Raw genomic sequence first — 18,748 nt, forward strand, 5'->3', positions numbered from 1 at the left:
AGACCAATGTTATGAAAATTGACCTACCTACTCACCTACCAGTAGTTTAAACTAATAATTGAAGCTACACCATGAATAGCATCAGTCAGAAGAAAAAAAAACCCTGAATAAATAACTATAAATGTTTAAATTTGTATAGTTTTGTGGTATAGAAATGCAGGTAAAATGTCCCTGAAGAATGTTAGAAATGTGTTAAATCACAAACATGTGCTATACAGATTTAGGTTAAGCTCTGCATACCAGCTGTTGTGTAATATGTAGTGAATGAGATGTGTTCATGGGTGGTGTTTGGTCTCTGCTGCACTATGAATACCGCCAAACTAGTATGACTCATTATGGAAAACTTAGAAGACACTCCCTAGATGTCTGACAAAACTTTTTTGGGGGGGAGAAATTGTTAAGATTGCTTGTAGTATTGGTACCATTTCCATGTTGGCATGAGCTAACGATTATAAGTGTATTAACATACCGAGTAAAACAGGTCTAAATGTGCGTACAATCATAGAGGTAAATATTCAATTCATTTGTAGACAAAACATTATTAAATTTTGGTTTACGCACAGAAATTATTAGGCTAGGCTCAATAATATTTATGTCCTCTGATTGGACCATAAGAACAAACCACACTTGTCAAGCGAGTTTGTTTTGGGTTCTCTTGGATGTTGTAGTTCTTGTGTGGCCTGTTTACAGTTGGAGTGTATGCAAATATATTACCGCGAAAACTACATTTCCCAGCAACACGCGCGGTGGGGATGTTCTTTGACGGACAAAGTTGTGTTTATTAAAACTGAAACGTTGATGTTCTGAGCATAATCCGTGGAAGGTCTGCAGTGAAAAGCGAAGAATAAGGTACTGGAATTAATTGGTTGCTTTTAAAGTCGGTAATATGTAAGAAAGCTTAAGACACTTTTACGTTAGCTTACTTAGGCTGTTTCGTCCGTTCCTCAAATATGTGGTCGGTTTGATTTAGAAACTCAATGTTGGGGCGAGGCGACAGTAAATAGCTAGTTTAAAATCAGCAAGTTTGATTTTATATTCTAATAATATGCACGCATCCTTTAAGATCTCAACAAGTAAACAATTTCAGGTTCATATGTGGAAAATATTACATAAAGGGTCTGCTGGAATTCAGCCAGTGTGAACAAGAAGAGGAGGTGCCTGCACTAATGTTTCAGATTTAATATTTAATATTTACTATTGTTTGACGTTTTGAAGCAACACTGGTTGCTTTTAATGGTTGATATGACCAAGTTAATATGTTCATTTATCATATCTGACAAAAGTTGGTTAGTGGCAACTGCCACGTTTCTACTTGCAGTACTAACTTACATGCACATTAAGCAATACTATAATTGTCTGTATTATTACATAATCTTTTAAGAGACAGGCAGGAATTCCTGACATTTTTCAGCAGGTTTTCTGTTCCACACCTCTTTTGATCGGTTCCACCTGTGTTTTTTTTTATTCCTCAGGGTGTGCTGTTTCACTTGTGCATATTTGAGCACTAACTCTTCCACCATATTCAAATCTCATTGGCTGTGTGTGAATTAGCCCATTTCTTAAGATGTTTCCACAGCAGTGTTGATTGTACACATTTGCCCACAAGTGAAAGCAGTCAGAATGAGTCACATTCAAGCTGGGGAATCTGTCAGTGTAGAAGAGCATGCTTGAACCTTTTAACTGGCTTGCCACATCGCAGTTTCCCAACAAACCCTGCCTTGCTAGCCAACAGGGAACGTACTGTCCCAATAATGCATCCCAGAAATGGATTTAATATGCTCTCTTTGATATTTCCAAGCAGATATTAACAGCTAGCTTTAAAGGTCAAAACAAATTGTCATGCACTGGAGTATGAATGTGTGACCTTATTTTATTGCTGGCATTAAGTTGAAACATTTTTATTGTCGTCCACAGTAAGCCTGTGAAATAGGACAGAGGATGCGGGGTGAACCTGGGCCAGTCCAAATTGTGACAGTCAACAAGGAGGAACACTCCTTTGACCTGGATACAGAGGCGCTCGGTCGAATTCTGTTGGCGCCCGATGTTCGAGATAAGGATGTGGTGGTGGTGTCTGTCGCTGGAGCCTTCCGAAAAGGGAAAAGTTTTCTTTTGGATTTCATGCTCCGATACATGTATAAGAAGGTCAGAAGGAAAACCAGTGCATTCAATATTCAGATCATGTAATGCAGCACATAATTTAATATTAAGGCAAGATTAGTTCACTTTCAAATAAAATTTCCTGATAATTTACTCACCCCCATGTCATCCAAGATGTTCATGTCTTTCTTTCTTCAGTCGTAAAGAAATTAAGGTTTTTGATGAAAACATCCCAGGATTATTCTCCGATCATTTCGCTAGATAAGAGTCCTACTCCTCGTCTGGTATCATTTAAAGCCCTTTGAAGCTGCACTGAAACTATAATTTTGACCTTCAACCGTCTGGAGGCCATTGAAGTCCACTATAAGGAGAATAATAATGGAATATTTTCATCAAAAACCTTAATTTCTTTTCGACTAAGGAAAGAAAGACATGAACATCTTGGATGACATGGGGGTGAGTAAATTATCAGGAAATTTTTATTTGAAAGTGAACTAATCCGCAAGGCAAAATTAGTGCAGATTTCCCACTTTTAAAGATCATTGGTGTCCTGCTCTTGAGAAGGTTCCTACTATATATTCACCTCTCATTATTTTGTCCCCTTCAGCCTGGTCAGGATTGGCTTGGGCAGGACAATGACCCCCTGACAGGTTTCTCCTGGAGAGGAGGCTCAGAACCAGAGACCACCGGCATCCAGATATGGAGTGAAGTTTTCATTGTACGGAAGACGGATGGAAGTGAGGTAAGCACTCAGCAGCAGGCAGTGCACTGCGGTCATGTAGTCTTATTCAGAACTGGTTAAATGTTTTACTCCCATTTAACTAATGATTTTCATGATTGTGTTAAAGGGTTAGTACACCCAACAATGAAATTTCTGTCATTAATTACTCACCCTCGTGTAGTTCCACACCCGTAAGACCTTTGTTCATCTTCAAAACACAAATTAAGATATTTTTGATGAAATCCGAGAGTTTTTTTTTTTTTTTTAAATCTCCCATAGAAAGTGAAAAGATTACCACATTCAAGGTCCATAAAAGTAGTTAAGATATCGTAGGCAAAATAGTCAATGTCACTACAGTGGTTCAACCATAATGTTATGAAGCGACAAGAATACTTTTTGTGCGCAAAAACAAAACATACATAATGATTTTATTCAACAAATTCCTCTATACCTTAGGGCTGTTTCATAAAAGATGCTAAGAAAAGCGAGGATTAAACTCCAAAACCTGACTTGAATTAACCTAACAAATGAGTTTGGGCTAAAACGGTTTCATAAAAGGTAATTGAAGTTCACGCAGTCCCGCTAATTCGATCCAGGTTCACCTAGTCAAGATAATTTCGCGTGCACGGTTTTTTTAAGCAGCCCTAGAGGTCGATCATGGATCAAATCGATCCAACATAGGAAACTGCATACATTTCGTGCTATTTTATGCGTTTGAGACATGGTGTTTTCCTCAGTGCATAACTTACTTTTCACAAGTTTATTCTCCATCTGTAAATGTTAGAAAGTAATGCAAATATTTCCATTTTGCGGCTAAACTTCACAGTGAACGAGCGCTGCTGCGCACATGCGCGCTAAACAGACGGAATGCAATAGAAGCAATAATTCTAAAATATACATTTCGCTAAAATATTTGATGTTGAACATTGAATGTGCTTTATGTACAAGTTTAAACCTACAAATAAGTGTGTTTTTATGATAGTAACTGTAAATGGACAATTGTAATGCGGTAAATCAATATACTTTGGGATAGATATATATATATATGTGTCCCAATCAACCTGAATTCCATATTTTTTATATATATATATATATATACAGCTATGGAAAAAATTAAGAGACCACTCCAAGTTCAGAAATCAATGTTAAGTGGTCTCTTAATTTTTTCCATATATATATATATATATATATATATATATATAAAATATGGAATTCAGGTTGATTGGGACACTTTTTCCCAGTCATTTCAATAGCAAAAAGTGTCCCAATCAACCTGAATTCCATATATAATATAGACCAGAGTATAAATTAAATATGGGCCATGGAAAAGGCTAGCTGACTTTATTGTGCTTTGACTACAGTGGGTAGTTCCAGTGTGGACAACATCCATACATGTAATTTTTTCTGCAGGCTGCATCTTACTCTGTCACTCTTTTCTTAGTTTTTCCGGCTCTGAAACACTCACTTGGTATTTCTCCTGCTCTTTGTCTAGCAAAAAAACACTCATCACTTAATGAAAGCTTACAAATGAAGGCCTGATTGTTTCAGGTGCCTTGTCACAGGTTTATTGATTTTAAATTTCTGTGTTACTCTTACTATATTTTCACACTTAAAACAATAATTTGGTAATCATCTTGTACTCTTCCTTGCTAAGAAATAAGTCTCCTGACAGTTCTCTCCCAAGTGCTTCCATTGTTGTCAGTATTAAGTCTGAGAATGATTCAGTGGGCTATATAACACTTAATTTTTAAGAAATTACTTCTCTTTAAATGTTTTTTTTCTCATCATACTTACCTTTTAATTAAAAAAAGGCTTAAACTTACACCAATATTTTTTTTATTTAGCACTATTTAGTAAATGTGTGTATTTTTATATATATATGTTAATAAGGTCAAATAATTGTATGTGAGAGATTCAGCTGTAATATCATTGCGTTCCTATTGGTCAGTTTTAGAGAAGCTCAGCTTAGCCTGACAGTTAGCCTGCTCCAGACCAGGCTAGTTTCCCAGCATAAGTTGCCAGAGTAACTGAGTTTGAACTAATTTAAGTTTGTTTTATGAAACAGAATTCGCTGACAACAAGTCTAAGTAAAATAAGCCTGGCTTGTTTTCTAATCTTATGAAACAGCCCTCTTGTCATTCTCCTATGCAGTTTACGTTGAAGACAGTGCAGTGCTTCCGTACGTCAGAACGCAGACTCATTATTGGCCGGCTCCTGCATCAGCATCATATGTACATGTCATGCTGCTCACGTGAACAGCATCGGCCAAAGCCGAGCCGGCGTTTGGGCGTAAACATGGAAGCGCTGCACTGCGTCAACTGCGTAGGAGACTGACAGGGTAGAGAATAAATTGTTGAATGTTGTTATTGTTGTTTTTGTTTTTGTGCACAAAAAGTATTCTCGTCACTTCATAACATTAAGGTTGAACCACTGTAGTCACATTGACTAATTTAACAATGTCTTTACTTTTCTGGACCTTGAATGTGGTAATTTCGTTGCTTTCTATGGGAGATTAAAAAAAACCTCGGATTTCATCAAAAACATCTTAATTTGTGCTCCGAAGATGAACAAAGGTCTTATGGGTGTGGAACGACATGAAAGTGAGTACTTAATGACAGAAATGTCATTTTGGGTGAACTAACCCTTTAACCATACTTGAATATCTGCATTCTACCAGTGACACAGATGGAACACTGTAGTCCATTAGAGTTGCGAACATGCAGTCCTTGAGAGAGAAATAATGCTTGTAATTGGTGTTTCTATTTGTATCCCTATATTTAATATCTGCTTCTACTTTGTTGTCCACTGCTGGTTGCTCAAAACAACAAACTTCCAGCAGCATCACCAGTGCATTTAGATTCTGAGATTTTGCGTTTGAATGATTTCAAGCTGGTTCTTTTTTATTATTTGGTCAAAATGATTCATTGACTCACAGAGAGAATCAGCTGGAGCAGTTACTGAATTAACATCTGAATGACTTATTGAACTGCAAGTCATTACTTTGAGTCATATCTGCCTCAAAATAAATCAATATTGCTCTGGTTTTATGTTATATTTAAGGCTTGTGAGATCAGTGTTTCTAACTGGTTCTTTATTTGACAATAGTTAAATAGGCTTGTTAGGAACTTTGTTTATTTTGTTGTAATAAATAGAACTTTTATTAATATTACCAAAAATTGTTGGATCAATTATTTTCAGAGATACTGAATTCCCTACAATTCCTGTCACAAGTGGTCATGCATGAGATATGTGGTGTGAATGGAGACTGAATGAAGAACTAAATGGCTAGTGTTTGACTTTCAGTTCCCTAGAAGTTCATTATGAAAGTTGCATTATGAAATTTATTACTGTCTGAAATCTTATCTAGTGTTGTTTTGTTTTTTGTTTTTTTTGTCCCGTAAGCAATCTGAACTTGCACAAGTGCTGATGTCAGATTCATAGTAAATTTGTGGTAATTTCCTGTTAAGATCTTATTGTCGTCAGTGATTCTGGGTTAACATGTTTTTAAAAAAAGTTTGATTCTTGAATCACTCGTCACTTCCGGTCACTTGCTCTGCTGAGTTTGGAGAACTGTAGTACTAAAATGGAGCATTTTGTTCTTTTCTGTAGGTTGCAGTGCTTTTAATGGACACACAAGGAGCGTTTGATTCTCAATCCACAGTGAAAGACTGTGCCACTATCTTTGCCCTCAGCACCATGACTAGCTCTATCCAGGTTTCCACAATGCATCTCAACAGTTTTGCCACAAATGAGTTGAAAGAAGACTGGAAATGTTTCATAATTCTAATTACTTTTTTTCTTCTAGATTTATAATCTGTCACAGAATATTCAGGAAGATGATCTTCAGCAACTTCAGGTAAGTGAAGTCACAACTAGACAAGAATACAGAATTCTCAGGCTAAACTGACTTGTCTTGAGACTGTCTTGCATTTTTGCATTGGGAAAATGGTGTTTTTATTACACCACAGAGAAATGATTAAAAGCAGGGTTTCTGCGGGTCTTAAAATGGTCTTAAAAAGTATGAATTCATCCGTACACAGATTAAGGCCTTAAAGGGTCTTCAATCAGAGCAGAAAGTATTAAATTCATAAAATCTTGGCATTAAATGTTGCATGCACTGCAAAAAAATTATTGTCCTGTTTTTCAATACAAGTATCTAAACATCTTTTAAATCAAGACACATTTACTTTAGATGCAAATGTATAACGAAGAACAAAATTAAGTATTCATATTAATATTTTATGTCAGTTTGCATCTTCAGTAAATGCAACCTGATTTAAGAATCTTTAGACATTTTCACTAAAAATTCTGAGAAAAACATCACTTTTGCAGTGTGATCAAAAGGTACAGTAAAAGTTATTTTCATATCCTTGTGCAGCGGTTGGTAACCTTATGACACACGGAGGGATAATCACAGAAGCACACCTCTGTTTGCGTGAACTGTACACTGTAATAAAACAATCCTGTTTTTACAAAAAAATCCAGGCAGCTGTGGTTGCCAAAATAATTCTGTAAAAAATATAGTAAAAATGTAAACATAAGTGGAAGCCACATGAGGAAGTTTATCACAAGTCCTTTCCACAAGCTGAATTATATTAGTATAAAAGGTGCACGGAGTCATTCACGCAAACACAAAGCACCATCATGGTAACACACAACACTTAAATAAAGCAATAAACATTCATTAAACAACAGAAAAGTCAAGAACTGAACTTTTTAATTGACTCTGACTCAAGATTTTGTCTTCAAATCCGTAAAGACTGATCACCCCATAATTGTTGAAATTTTAACTAAATTAGACCTTCTAAAGAAGGAAAACTTTAATATTATCTTTTGCTGGGTTCCAAGTCACATTGGACTGACTGGTAATGAGAGGGTGAACAGGGCTGCCAGAGAAGCGCTTGACCTGGAAATATCTGACTATCAAATACCACCTTCTAATTTTAGACCAGTAATTATCATAACATCACTAACAAGTGGCAGAAAGAATGGGACAAAAATAAAAAACTTTTTGAAAGTATAAAAAGAAGTGTCTTCCATAACTTCAAATCAAGACATGACCAAGTCGTCTTCACTGGGTTCAAAATGTATCACCCGAATGTATTTTAGATTTTCTATCTTATGTCTAGATAAAATGTTTTATATAATAATGTACATTTTATGGATTATGATATTGACTTAAATAGCCATGGTACTAACATGGTGTAAAAAAAAAAAAAAAAAAAAAAAAAAAACTTAATAAACAATTAAACAAAAGAAGATTTAACATAAAACCCAAATGTAGAAAACTGATAACAAAAACTATTAAGAAACATCATTATTAAAACAAAATACTTTCAAGTTTCATGCAGGGAATTCAGGGAACATCAGTTTACATTTTTTCACTGTAAACTATAATTTTATTTGCCTTTTTTATTTCCAAAAACTGTACATTTACCAGTATTTTACTGTTAAAAAAAAATTCCATGAAATGTCCAGTTAGATCTTTTACAGTTTTTCCCAGTACATAGTACGGGAACTTACTGTTAACCTATTAACAGTAGCATTTTTACAGTATTTTACAGTTAAAATTACACATTCTTTAGAGTGTTTGTCAGATCTTAAAATCTCACACTTTAATAGTATTTATAGTTCCTAACTTAATAAAACAGGCTGTGTGACTAAGGGTGCTTTCACATTAGCACTTTTGGTGTGCACCCAGGTTCGATTGACGTCAGAGTTCGGTACGTTTGGATGATGTGAACACTGTCTTCTGAACTCGGGTGCGCACTGTACCCGAGTCCACTTAAAAAGGTTGGTCTGGGGTGCGGCTCAAGTGAACTCCGGTACGGTTCGCTTCTGATATGAATGCAAACGTACCAAATTGCGGAAGTGAACCGCTATTAATGCCGTATTATTTGATGATAATGTGTGTTTGTGTGTGTGTGTTTCAGCCACTTTCCCGACGAGCGTAACTGATGTGATGCAACAGAGAGCTGTAGCGTAGCTTTTCTCATTTCTGCTCGCCTTCAGCATTCTACATTCGCGGCAAATAGACGCAAGAGCCGTTATGAACATAACCAACGGTTCAAAAACAAAAATATAAAAGTGAGGAGAGCAACGTTATGCTATCTCCTGCGCCATCGTTACTAAACGACGTAGTAAACAGCTGCTGGTTTGATTTGGGTCGGACCCAAATAATATAAATGTGAACACAGTCCAGTGGGGGCAGGTGGAGCAACTGAACTTTGGTTCGGTCCAGGCAGTCGAACCAAGTGTGAAAGCACCCTAAGAGATGATTACCTCAAAATGTACATCTGTTATTTAAATTAAATACACCTCTTCAGCTATTGCCATGTGCCAGTGATTATCCCTCCCTGACATAGGTTGCCAATCCCTGTTCTAGTGTTTGGGACTCAGGAGCAGAGCGATTCACGCTGCTTATTTGTAAAATGAATTAAAAAGTAATGGATATAAGTTGGAAGTTGTATTTTCAGAGTTGCTAATACAACTAGCACAAGTGTTAATACAAGTGTTTCTCCCTAGACATTTACATTTAGAGAACATAATAACATTGTGTTCCCTTCAATTCAACAAATAAATTGGCTAAATATCTATACTTTTTTTTATTGCCCAAAGCTGTCAAGTTTAACTGTAATTGTTTTGAAATTTATTTCTTGATTTATTTTGGATATTGTGTAACAAGCTCTCATCATGCTAAGAACCTGTGCGAGAAGTTGTACTTCTAAATTCATCCCTTTTAATGGATTGCTGTTTAAAATGTAGATAAAACTAAAAAATAGGAGAAAAAATAATCGCATCAACCTCACCAGTCAATTTGCTGGTGGACGACAACCCAGCTGTTCTGATGCAGCTCTCTACTTAACTGTACCATACAGTATATCACAATTATAAGTGTTTTTTTCTTGTTTAACATTGTGGTGTATTAAACTTTGCTAACTTTATTACACCTGTCATTTGTTTGTGTGTGTGCAGCTGTTTACAGAGTACGGCCGACTTGCAATGGATGAAATCTTTCAGAAGCCTTTTCAGGTATGAACACACGTTGTTGATGATGACTTTGTAGTCATATCTGTTTAAATGTGTTTGTGTGTGTGTGTGTGTGTGTACCTGTAGTGACGCGTGCCTTCTGTGTTCACATTTGTTTTTCAAATTTGTGGGTTTTACTTGGCACTCATTTAACTTTGTGAGCAGAATAACCTCAGGACCTAAAAAGAACTCTGGTGACACCATGTTACAATGATGGTATCAGATGGCAAAATATTATACTGAATGATTATCATATTTATATCCCATTGTACACTGCTCAAAAAAATTAAAGGAACACTTTGAAAACAGATCAGATCTCAATGGGGAAAATATCATGCTGGAAATCTATACGGATATGGACTGGGTAATGTGTTAGGAATGAAAGGATCGTTTGATGTAAATGAAATGATCAACCTACAGAGGACTGAATTCACCTCGAATTTCAAAGTGAAAAAATGATGCAGCAGGCTAGTCCATATTGCTTAAAATTCATTGCAGCAACTCAAAATGGTACTCAGTAGTTTGTATGGCCCCTACCTGCTTGTATGCATGCCTGACGTCGGGGCATGCTCCTAATGAGACGACGGATGGTGTCTTGGGGTATTTCCTCCCAGATCTGGACCAGGGCATCACTGAGCTCCGGGACAGTCTGAGGTGCAACCTGGCGGCGTCGGATTTAGGTCAGGTGAGTGTGGGGGCCATTCAATGGTATCGGTTCATTCATCCTCCAGGAACTGCCTGCATACTCTTGCCACATGAGGCCGGGCATTGATGTGCACCAGGAGGAACCCAGGACCCACTGCATCAGCGTAGGGTCTGACAATGGGTCCAAGGATTTCATCCCGTTACCTAATGGCAGTCAGAGTGCCATTGTCTAGCCTGTAGAGGTCTCTGCATCCCTCCATGGATATGCCTCCCCAGACCATCACTGACCCACCATCAAACCGGTCATGCTGAACAATGTTACAGGCAGCATAACGTTCTCCATGGCTTCTCCAGAGTCCCTTTCACTGTCATGTGCTCAGGGTGAACCTGCTGTCATCTGTGAAAACCACAGGGCACAGTGGTGGACCTGCCAATTCTGGTGTTCAATGGCAAATACCAGTCGAGCTCCACGGTGCCGGGCACTGTTTCTGATTGTTTGGTCAGAGACATTCACAACAGTGGCCTGCTGGATGTCATTTTGTAGGGCTCTGGCAGTGCTCATCCTGTTCCTCCTTGCACAAAGGAGCAGATGCCAGTCCTGCTGATGGGTTAAGGGCCTTCTACGGCCCTGTCGAGCTCTCCTAGAGTAACTGCCGGTTTCCTGGAATGCTCTTGAGACTGTGCTGGGAGACACAGCAAACCTTCTGGCAATGGCACGTATTGATGTGCCATCCTGGAGGAGTTGGACTGCCTGTGCAACATCTGTAGGGTCCCGGTATCACCTTATGCTACCAGTAGTGACACTGACCCTAGCTAAATGCAAAACTAGTGAAAAATAGTCAGAAAAGATGAGTAGGGAAATAAATGTCAGTGGCCTCTACCTGTAAAACCATTCCTGTTTTGGGGGTCGTCTCATTGTAGCCCATTTAGTGCACCTGTTGTTAATGTCATTAACACCAAAGCAGCTGAAACCGATTAACAGCTACTTAACTGACCAGATCAATATCCCAAGAGTTTAACTGACTTGATGCTATTCTCGGATTAAAAAATGTTCCTTTAATTTTTTTGAGCAGTGTATTTATATCCATACCAAGATTCTACAGTGGTATTTACTGCATTAAAATAAAACCATGGACAACATAGTCTTGAGAGCTTAGGACAGATGAATAACTTGAAACAGCTGGTTTTCAGATTGCATCTAGACAAACCTGTCTGTGCATGTGTGTAGTAAAGAAAAAATGTTTACAGTTTTTTGCATGTTTCCTTCATGTCAGCACAACTCTTTTCTTGCCCACAGTCGCTTATGTTCCTGGTCAGAGACTGGAGTTTCCCGTATGAGTACAAATATGGGTTTGAAGGAGGAACCGCTTTCTTGGACAAACGTCTGCAAGTATGTGACTAAGAATGACTTAAGGTACTCTGTATGTTCAGCTGTGTGTTTGTCTGCAGTGATACTTCTCTTGTGTGTTTGTGTGGTGGAGTTCAGGTGAAGCAGACTCAGCATGAGGAGCTTCAGACAGTGAGAGAGCATATTCACTCCTGTTTCACCTCCATTTCCTGTTTTCTTTTACCACACCCTGGCCTGAAGGTGGCAACAAGCCCTGCTTTCAAGGGACAGCTGTGTGGTATTACACTTCATTCATGATTAACTTCTCACACTACACCCTTTACCTAGAGATAGGCACAAGTACCTGAGCATTTTATACTGCCAGCAAATATTCAACTTGAAACATTAACATTTTCATAGTGCTTTGTGATTAGATTTGCTCGACAAACTATTAGAAATGGTTAAAAAAAATACAGTGTGGTGGGATGCAACATACACCCACCATTTAAAAGTTGGGTGACGGACCCCCAACTTGGTTGATTTATCTGTTTGGGCAAAATGACCTATTCCTAATTTTGTACCTATCCCTAATTTCCACACACAAATTACATGCGCTACCATTAAAACGTTTTGGGTCAGTAAGATATTTTTTTAATGCTTTGATGTCTTATGCCTACCAAGGCTACATTTATTTGATCAAAATGCAGTAAAAACAGTAAAATTGTGAAATATTATTACAATTATTATTCCTGTGATCAAATCTTTTCAGCATCATTACTGCTGTCTTCAGTGTCACATGATCTTTCAGATCTTTCTGCTCAAGAAACATTTCTTGTTATCAATGCTTAATATTTTTGTGGAACCCTTGATACATTTTTTCAGGATTCTTTGATTAATAGAAAGTTCAAAAGATTTATATTTTAAATATAAATCTTTTGTAACATAAATGTCTTTACTGCCACTTTTGATCAATTTAATGCACCCTTGCTGAGTTAAAAGTCAGAAAAATCTTACTGACCCCAAACCACAGTAAAGTGTATTTTTGTCAACACTATCCGATATCTGCGTATCTCATTGTGTGGGTTTTGTCTGTATTTTCAGTCCCTCATTTTATACTGCCATTTTTTAAAAAGTTTTTAAATGTTCTAACTCTCTCAAACAATCACTCCATCATTGATTCTCAGACGTGGCTCCAGAGTTTAAAGAACACTTGTGTAAACTCATTCCCAAGCTGCTCAAGACTGACGACCTGGCTGTGAAAGAGATCAATGGGAATAAGGTGACCTGCAGAGGCCTGCTGGAGTACTTCAAAGTGAGCACACAACTAGCTTATGAACATATTGGTCCTAATTGGTTGAACAGCATTTTTCATGTGTTTTGTTTCTCATTTGTTAGGCATATATTAAGATCTATCAGGGAGAAGACCTTCCACACCCCAAATCTATGCTAGAGGTAACATAATACAGTTTTACTAATATTTGGTATTGATTTGGTATTGCTTCATTACAAGATTTCATGGTTTTGATGTAATGTTTTGACTCATTCAGGCTACAGCAGAAGCCAATAACCTTGCGGCGGTGGCGTCAGCTAAAGACCAGTACTACAAGAATATGGAGAAGGTATGTTACCTGGAATGTGTTAAACACTTGTTATGTGTACAGTCCCTCCCGAACGGTTAATACATGCAATTATTGAAATATGTTTTGTCCCCTGAAAATCATGAATCATTCATGTTTCATTAACTTTCACATTAGCATAAGATCAATGTTTTGGATTAAGGAAGTTTTCCTACAAATTCTGAGAAATAATCAAACGTCTTAAATGGTTAGTTCACCCCAAAATGAAAATTCTGCCATTAATTACTCACCCTCATGTTGTTTCACTTTTGTTCATCTTCGGAACATAAATGAAGATATTTTTGATGAAATCCAAGAGATGTCTGTCCATCCATTGACTGCCTTTGCAACTTAATCTTTGATGCTTAAAAAGTTCATAAAGAGATCGGAAAACTTATCCATATGAATTTTCTGAAGAGACTCGATCACTTTATATGATGAACAGATTTAATTTAGGCTTTTATTCACATATAAACATTGATCAGTGAACATAAACAGAAGCTCAACCAAACGTGAATGACGCACAAGATCAAAGCTCTTCCAGAATCTCAAACACGCTGTGTAACCAATGAGGTTCATTCTCGTGTGTTTGGCAGCATGTTTGAGCTTCTGGAAGAGGTTTGTTCTTGTGCATCATTCATGTTTGGTTGAGCTTCTGTTTATGTTCGCTGATCAATGGCTGTTTCTCAATTCCAAGAATGCAGAGAACGGACTTGCGTTCTCGTGGAGTCCGGTCTTGCCAGGCGCATTGAAAAAAAATGAACTCTGACACAGAACGCATCATTTGAGAATTGAGATGTGCTGCAATAAATACAACATAACAACACAAACAAATGTCATGACCTTTTAAAAGATTTCTTTCATATTATTATAGACATTGTTTTCATATAATTTTATCTTTTTATTTTACCGCATGTATTTATGAAAAAGAGTAGCCTTTGTGTTACATGCTTTGTCAATCTTAAAGGTGCCCTTGACTCAAAAATTTAATTTACCCTGGCATAGTTAAATAACAAGAGTTCAGTACATGGAAAAGACATACAGTGAGTCTCAAACTCCATTGTTTCCTCCTTCTTATATAAATCTCATTTGTTTAAACGACCTCCGAAGAACAGGTGAATCTCAACATAACACCGACTGTTACGTAACAGTCGGAGTGTACGCCCCAATATTTGCATATACCAGCCCATGTTCCCAACAATTATCAAAGGCATTAGACCAGGGCAGCCAGTTAACGTCTGGATCTGCACACAGCCGAATCATCAGACTAGGTAAGCAAGAACAATAGCGAAAAATGGCAGATGGAGCAATAATAACTGACATGATCCATGATATCATGATATTTTTAGTGATATTTGTAAATTGTCTTTCTAAATGTTTCGTTAGCATGTTGCTAATGTACTGGTAAATGCGGTTAAAGTTACCATCATTTCTTACTGTATTCACGGAGACAAGACTGTCGTTATTTTCATTTTTAAACACTTGCAGTCTGTATAATGTATAAACACAACTTCATTCTTTATAAATCTCTCCAACAGTGTAGGATTAGCCATTAGCCAAGGAGCCCAGCCTCAGATTCACTCAGAATTAAACTTTTAACATCAAAATAAATTCTTTACTCAAATAATTCGAAGCATGCATACAGCATGCATGACGAACATCTTGTAAAGATCCATTTGAGGGTTATATTAGCTGTGTGAACTTTGTAAATGCGCTGTAATATAGTTGACAGCTCGTGTGGCAGGAAGCTCGCGTCTTAAAGGGGCGGCGTCGAGTGAAATCAGTGCATAGTTAATGATGCCCCAAAATAGGCAGTTAAAAAAATTAATTATAAAAAATCTATGGGGTATTTTGAGCTGAAACTTCACAGACACATTCAGGAGACACCTTAGACTTATATTACATCTTGTAAAAAAACGTTCGTGGGCACCTTTTAAGATTATTTTTTTTATATTCCAATAAAAATACTGCATGCTTTCTTCAGATTATCACTTTATTATAATTAAGGAAAACAAATGGTTTACTTTCACAAGCCGTCACGTATTTGCGAGCTTGTAGCGGGAATCTCATAAGTGAGAACGAGAACTTTAAAACCCACAGCGTCTTCTGGGATTTTTAACGGTTCGATTCTCTCAAGTTTGCATTCGATGCATCCTTGATATTAAGTACATATCCGGGTACTTTCATGCATTCTCTGTTCTTGCGTTCTTGAGTATTGGAACGAACTTTGACGGTTGATGATGACGTAGAGCAAGGACGCAAGATCGCTGAAGAATGCATATTGAGAAACGGCTAATGTGAATGTGGATAAAAGCCTAAATTCATTCTGTTCATCATAAAAAGTGCTGAAGTCTCTTCAGAAAATTTGAACTAAACCGCTCAATCCATATGGATTAGTTTTACGATCTCTTTATGAACTTTTTGAAGCATCAAAGCAATAGTTGCCTAGCTGTCTATGGAGGGTCAGAAAGCTCCCAGATTTCATCAAAAATATCTTCATTTGTGTTCCAAAGATGAACATAAGTCATAAGAACTACATGAGGATGAGTAATTAATGACAGAATTTGGGGGAAAGCTAACCCTTTAAATAATAAACAAGAGACAGTCAAATTGTTGTCACTGCTTGTCACTTTTATTGTTTCACTTGGTTAAGGCTCAGAGTAATTCAGATACACTTTCTCTGCTGCGAACAATTGACATTTGCCTGTTTCCAAACATAATATCCATTTAACCTTAATAAACCTATAATGTCCTCTTTATTTCTTTTTCATAAATTCCCTCTCACTGTTAGGTATGTGGTGGAGATCTGCCTTATGTGGCTCCTGATTCACTGGAGGAAAAGCACTGCTTTTTCCTGCAGGAGGCCCTTCATCTCTTCTCCAGCACTAAGAAGATGGGTGGGCGGGATTTCTGTCACCGTTACCAGGAACAGTTGGAAACAGAGCTGATGGAGCTGTGGGAGTCTTTCAGAAAGCACAATGAGGTAACAGCATTGTGAAAAGGCATCGAAAGAAAAATAATGTATAGATTTCAGGAATTTAATTTTGTTTTTGTACACGTTTTCTTTCTTTTCAGTCCAAGAATGTTTTCAGTGCTTTCCGGACACCTGCAGTGCTGTTTGTTCTGGTCTGCCTCCTGTATGTGCTGTCAGGAATTTTGCTCTTCGTTGGCCTGGAAACTATTTCCTTTGCATGTGACTGTGTTGTTGGTCTAGCCATGATGGCTATGCTGACGTGGGCCTTTATCCGCTACTCTGGCCAGTACAGAGAAGTAGGCACAGCCATAGACCAAGCTGCAGGAGTAATACTAGAACAGGTAAATATATTCCTTTTAATAAATATTTTTATTTAAAGGTGAAGTATGAAGTTTCTTTGACACTGGTGGCATCTATCAGAATTACAAAAATAAAGCATATTTTCAAACAAGCTTGCAAATGTCCCCTGTTACGCATTGCTCCTCCCCCAACTCAAACATGAAGGTCTGAACAGGTAAAAGTAGATACATTCAATAAAAGATCCAAAATATTAGGAATACTTTTAGCTGTGTTGCTATGTGGCATGAGTAAGCAATTGAGTAGACTAATAACACTCTGTTTAGAGCAAATATTAGCATTTCACTTATAAATATAGCTGCAAAGCAGCGATAGCGGGCCCAAGCCTGGTGGCACCGCCATCCCGGGAGCATCAGGACAAATGCGCACAATTTTAAACGGTTAAACATCAAAGGACTATGTCAAATTCACTCCAAATTTACTGCACTATAAGGTGATGCTGTAGAGCCCCTCCCCCCACCTGTGTCTAAGGCTTTGCCCATGTCTACTGGATAACAATCCTGACATGTGTGTCGAGTCTCCATGGTCACAGCATTACAGATATTAATATTTTAGCAATTTATAAAAGATGAATCACTGTCTGGCCATCTGGGATTTTGGTATGGAGATAAAGGTTATGATTATAATTTTTTTGGTAGCATCGTGTGTATATTAGCACTGTTTGTTGTTTTCTTGTGGTATGAGATAGAGTTTGGACTCGGGAGCACTGCCGAGTGACGTCAGACTTAACCGAATAGGTTGAGCTGGAAAGCGATTGACAGATCCAAATAGACTGCTCTCAGTGTTTAAATGGTGCCTGGGAGGCTCAATATTTACACTTTAAAGGGAGATAAACCCATGAATGGCATACTAATAATAGTCGATAAAAATATTACATACTGTCTTTAAGTGTTAGCATTTTTTTAATTCTGTTTTTTTTTCTCCAGGCCACAGATGTGTTAAACAAGACAAGAACCCAGGGTCAGGTGGCTGCACAACAGAAGAAGACAAGATAGCTTCACATTCAAACCGAAGATGCCAGAACCAGTTGTAAACTGCACAGACGCGACCAATAATATGATACCAAATATTGCACACCTCCAAACATAGCACTTAAATTTCTACTTCTAATGCAGGTTGACTGATTTTTTTCAAGATGTCTTAAACCAGATTTTTAAAGATCAACTCAAATATAAATATAAACCAAATATCACAAACCAGCAGTCTTTCAGGGACAGGTATGGATTTAGCACAAGGGCTGAACTCTCCACAGAGCTGCATTGATACGTTTACAGTTGTTCATTCCAGTACAGCCAAAGACATCCTCCATAGCGAATCAGGGTCGTGTAACTTTTGGATTGCACTTGCATTGCACTCTGTAGACATGTTATTGGTTTGTTCTCTTTAGCCAGGAATACCTTTGCACATGAACTGCCATTTACTTCATTAAGGCTTAAGCTTGATGTATGATGTTTAGTATTAAAAGTGTAAGTACACTATATTATATGAGCTTTGTTTTATGATCTCTGTACCAAATTGTGGCCTTCTATGCATTCCATCTTTTATACACCCATGTATGATTTCTATGGGAAATCCTGTCAATGAGTTGTTTCACTTGTAATGGGTTTCATCGGGGTAACAAACATATATTTTATTCCGTTCCAATGTTCTTGAGTGCTGGATTGGTCATGTACACCCCTTTTTAACTGCTGGCATGTTGCTGGGTGTTCAAAACCATCCTGACACTTTCATTAAGTTGGACTGAAAGTATTGACAGAAAAGCCAATATCAACTATATAAAAGTGTCTTGAGAAAATGTGTCAGTCAAATTGTGACATTTCTGTAATCAGGTTCATATTTGCATATCATATTAGTAAACACCTTATTTGATTCTGTTTTTGTAGTGGTCCGAGCACTGTTGCGTCTTATTTCTTTCTGTTTTCATTTTTGTCATATGACATTCCTCTTATTTCTTGTATGACGTAGTGGGGAAAGAGTATACC

At 37.5% G+C, this 18,748-nt stretch overlaps 1 protein-coding gene across 1 annotated transcript; it reads left to right on the plus strand.

The window, feature by feature from the left end:
* The first annotated feature begins 714 nt into the window (after nt 1-714).
* Nucleotides 715-18,642, plus strand: atl3 (atlastin 3). Its single transcript, XM_067386259.1, has 14 exons — nt 715-849; nt 1,915-2,142; nt 2,705-2,839; nt 6,428-6,532; nt 6,624-6,674; nt 9,794-9,850; nt 11,790-11,882; nt 11,979-12,117; nt 13,004-13,131; nt 13,215-13,271; nt 13,367-13,438; nt 16,227-16,418; nt 16,511-16,750; nt 17,693-18,642. The coding sequence occupies exons 2-14, from the start codon at nt 1,939-1,941 to the stop codon at nt 17,759-17,761; spliced, it is 1,542 nt and encodes a 513-aa protein (XP_067242360.1). The 5' UTR covers nt 715-849; nt 1,915-1,938; the 3' UTR covers nt 17,762-18,642.
* The last annotated feature ends 106 nt before the right edge of the window (nt 18,643-18,748 follow it).

This window comes from Chanodichthys erythropterus, chromosome 1, assembly GCF_024489055.1.
Source record: "Chanodichthys erythropterus isolate Z2021 chromosome 1, ASM2448905v1, whole genome shotgun sequence".
Classification (NCBI taxonomy): Eukaryota; Metazoa; Chordata; class Actinopteri; order Cypriniformes; family Xenocyprididae; genus Chanodichthys; species Chanodichthys erythropterus.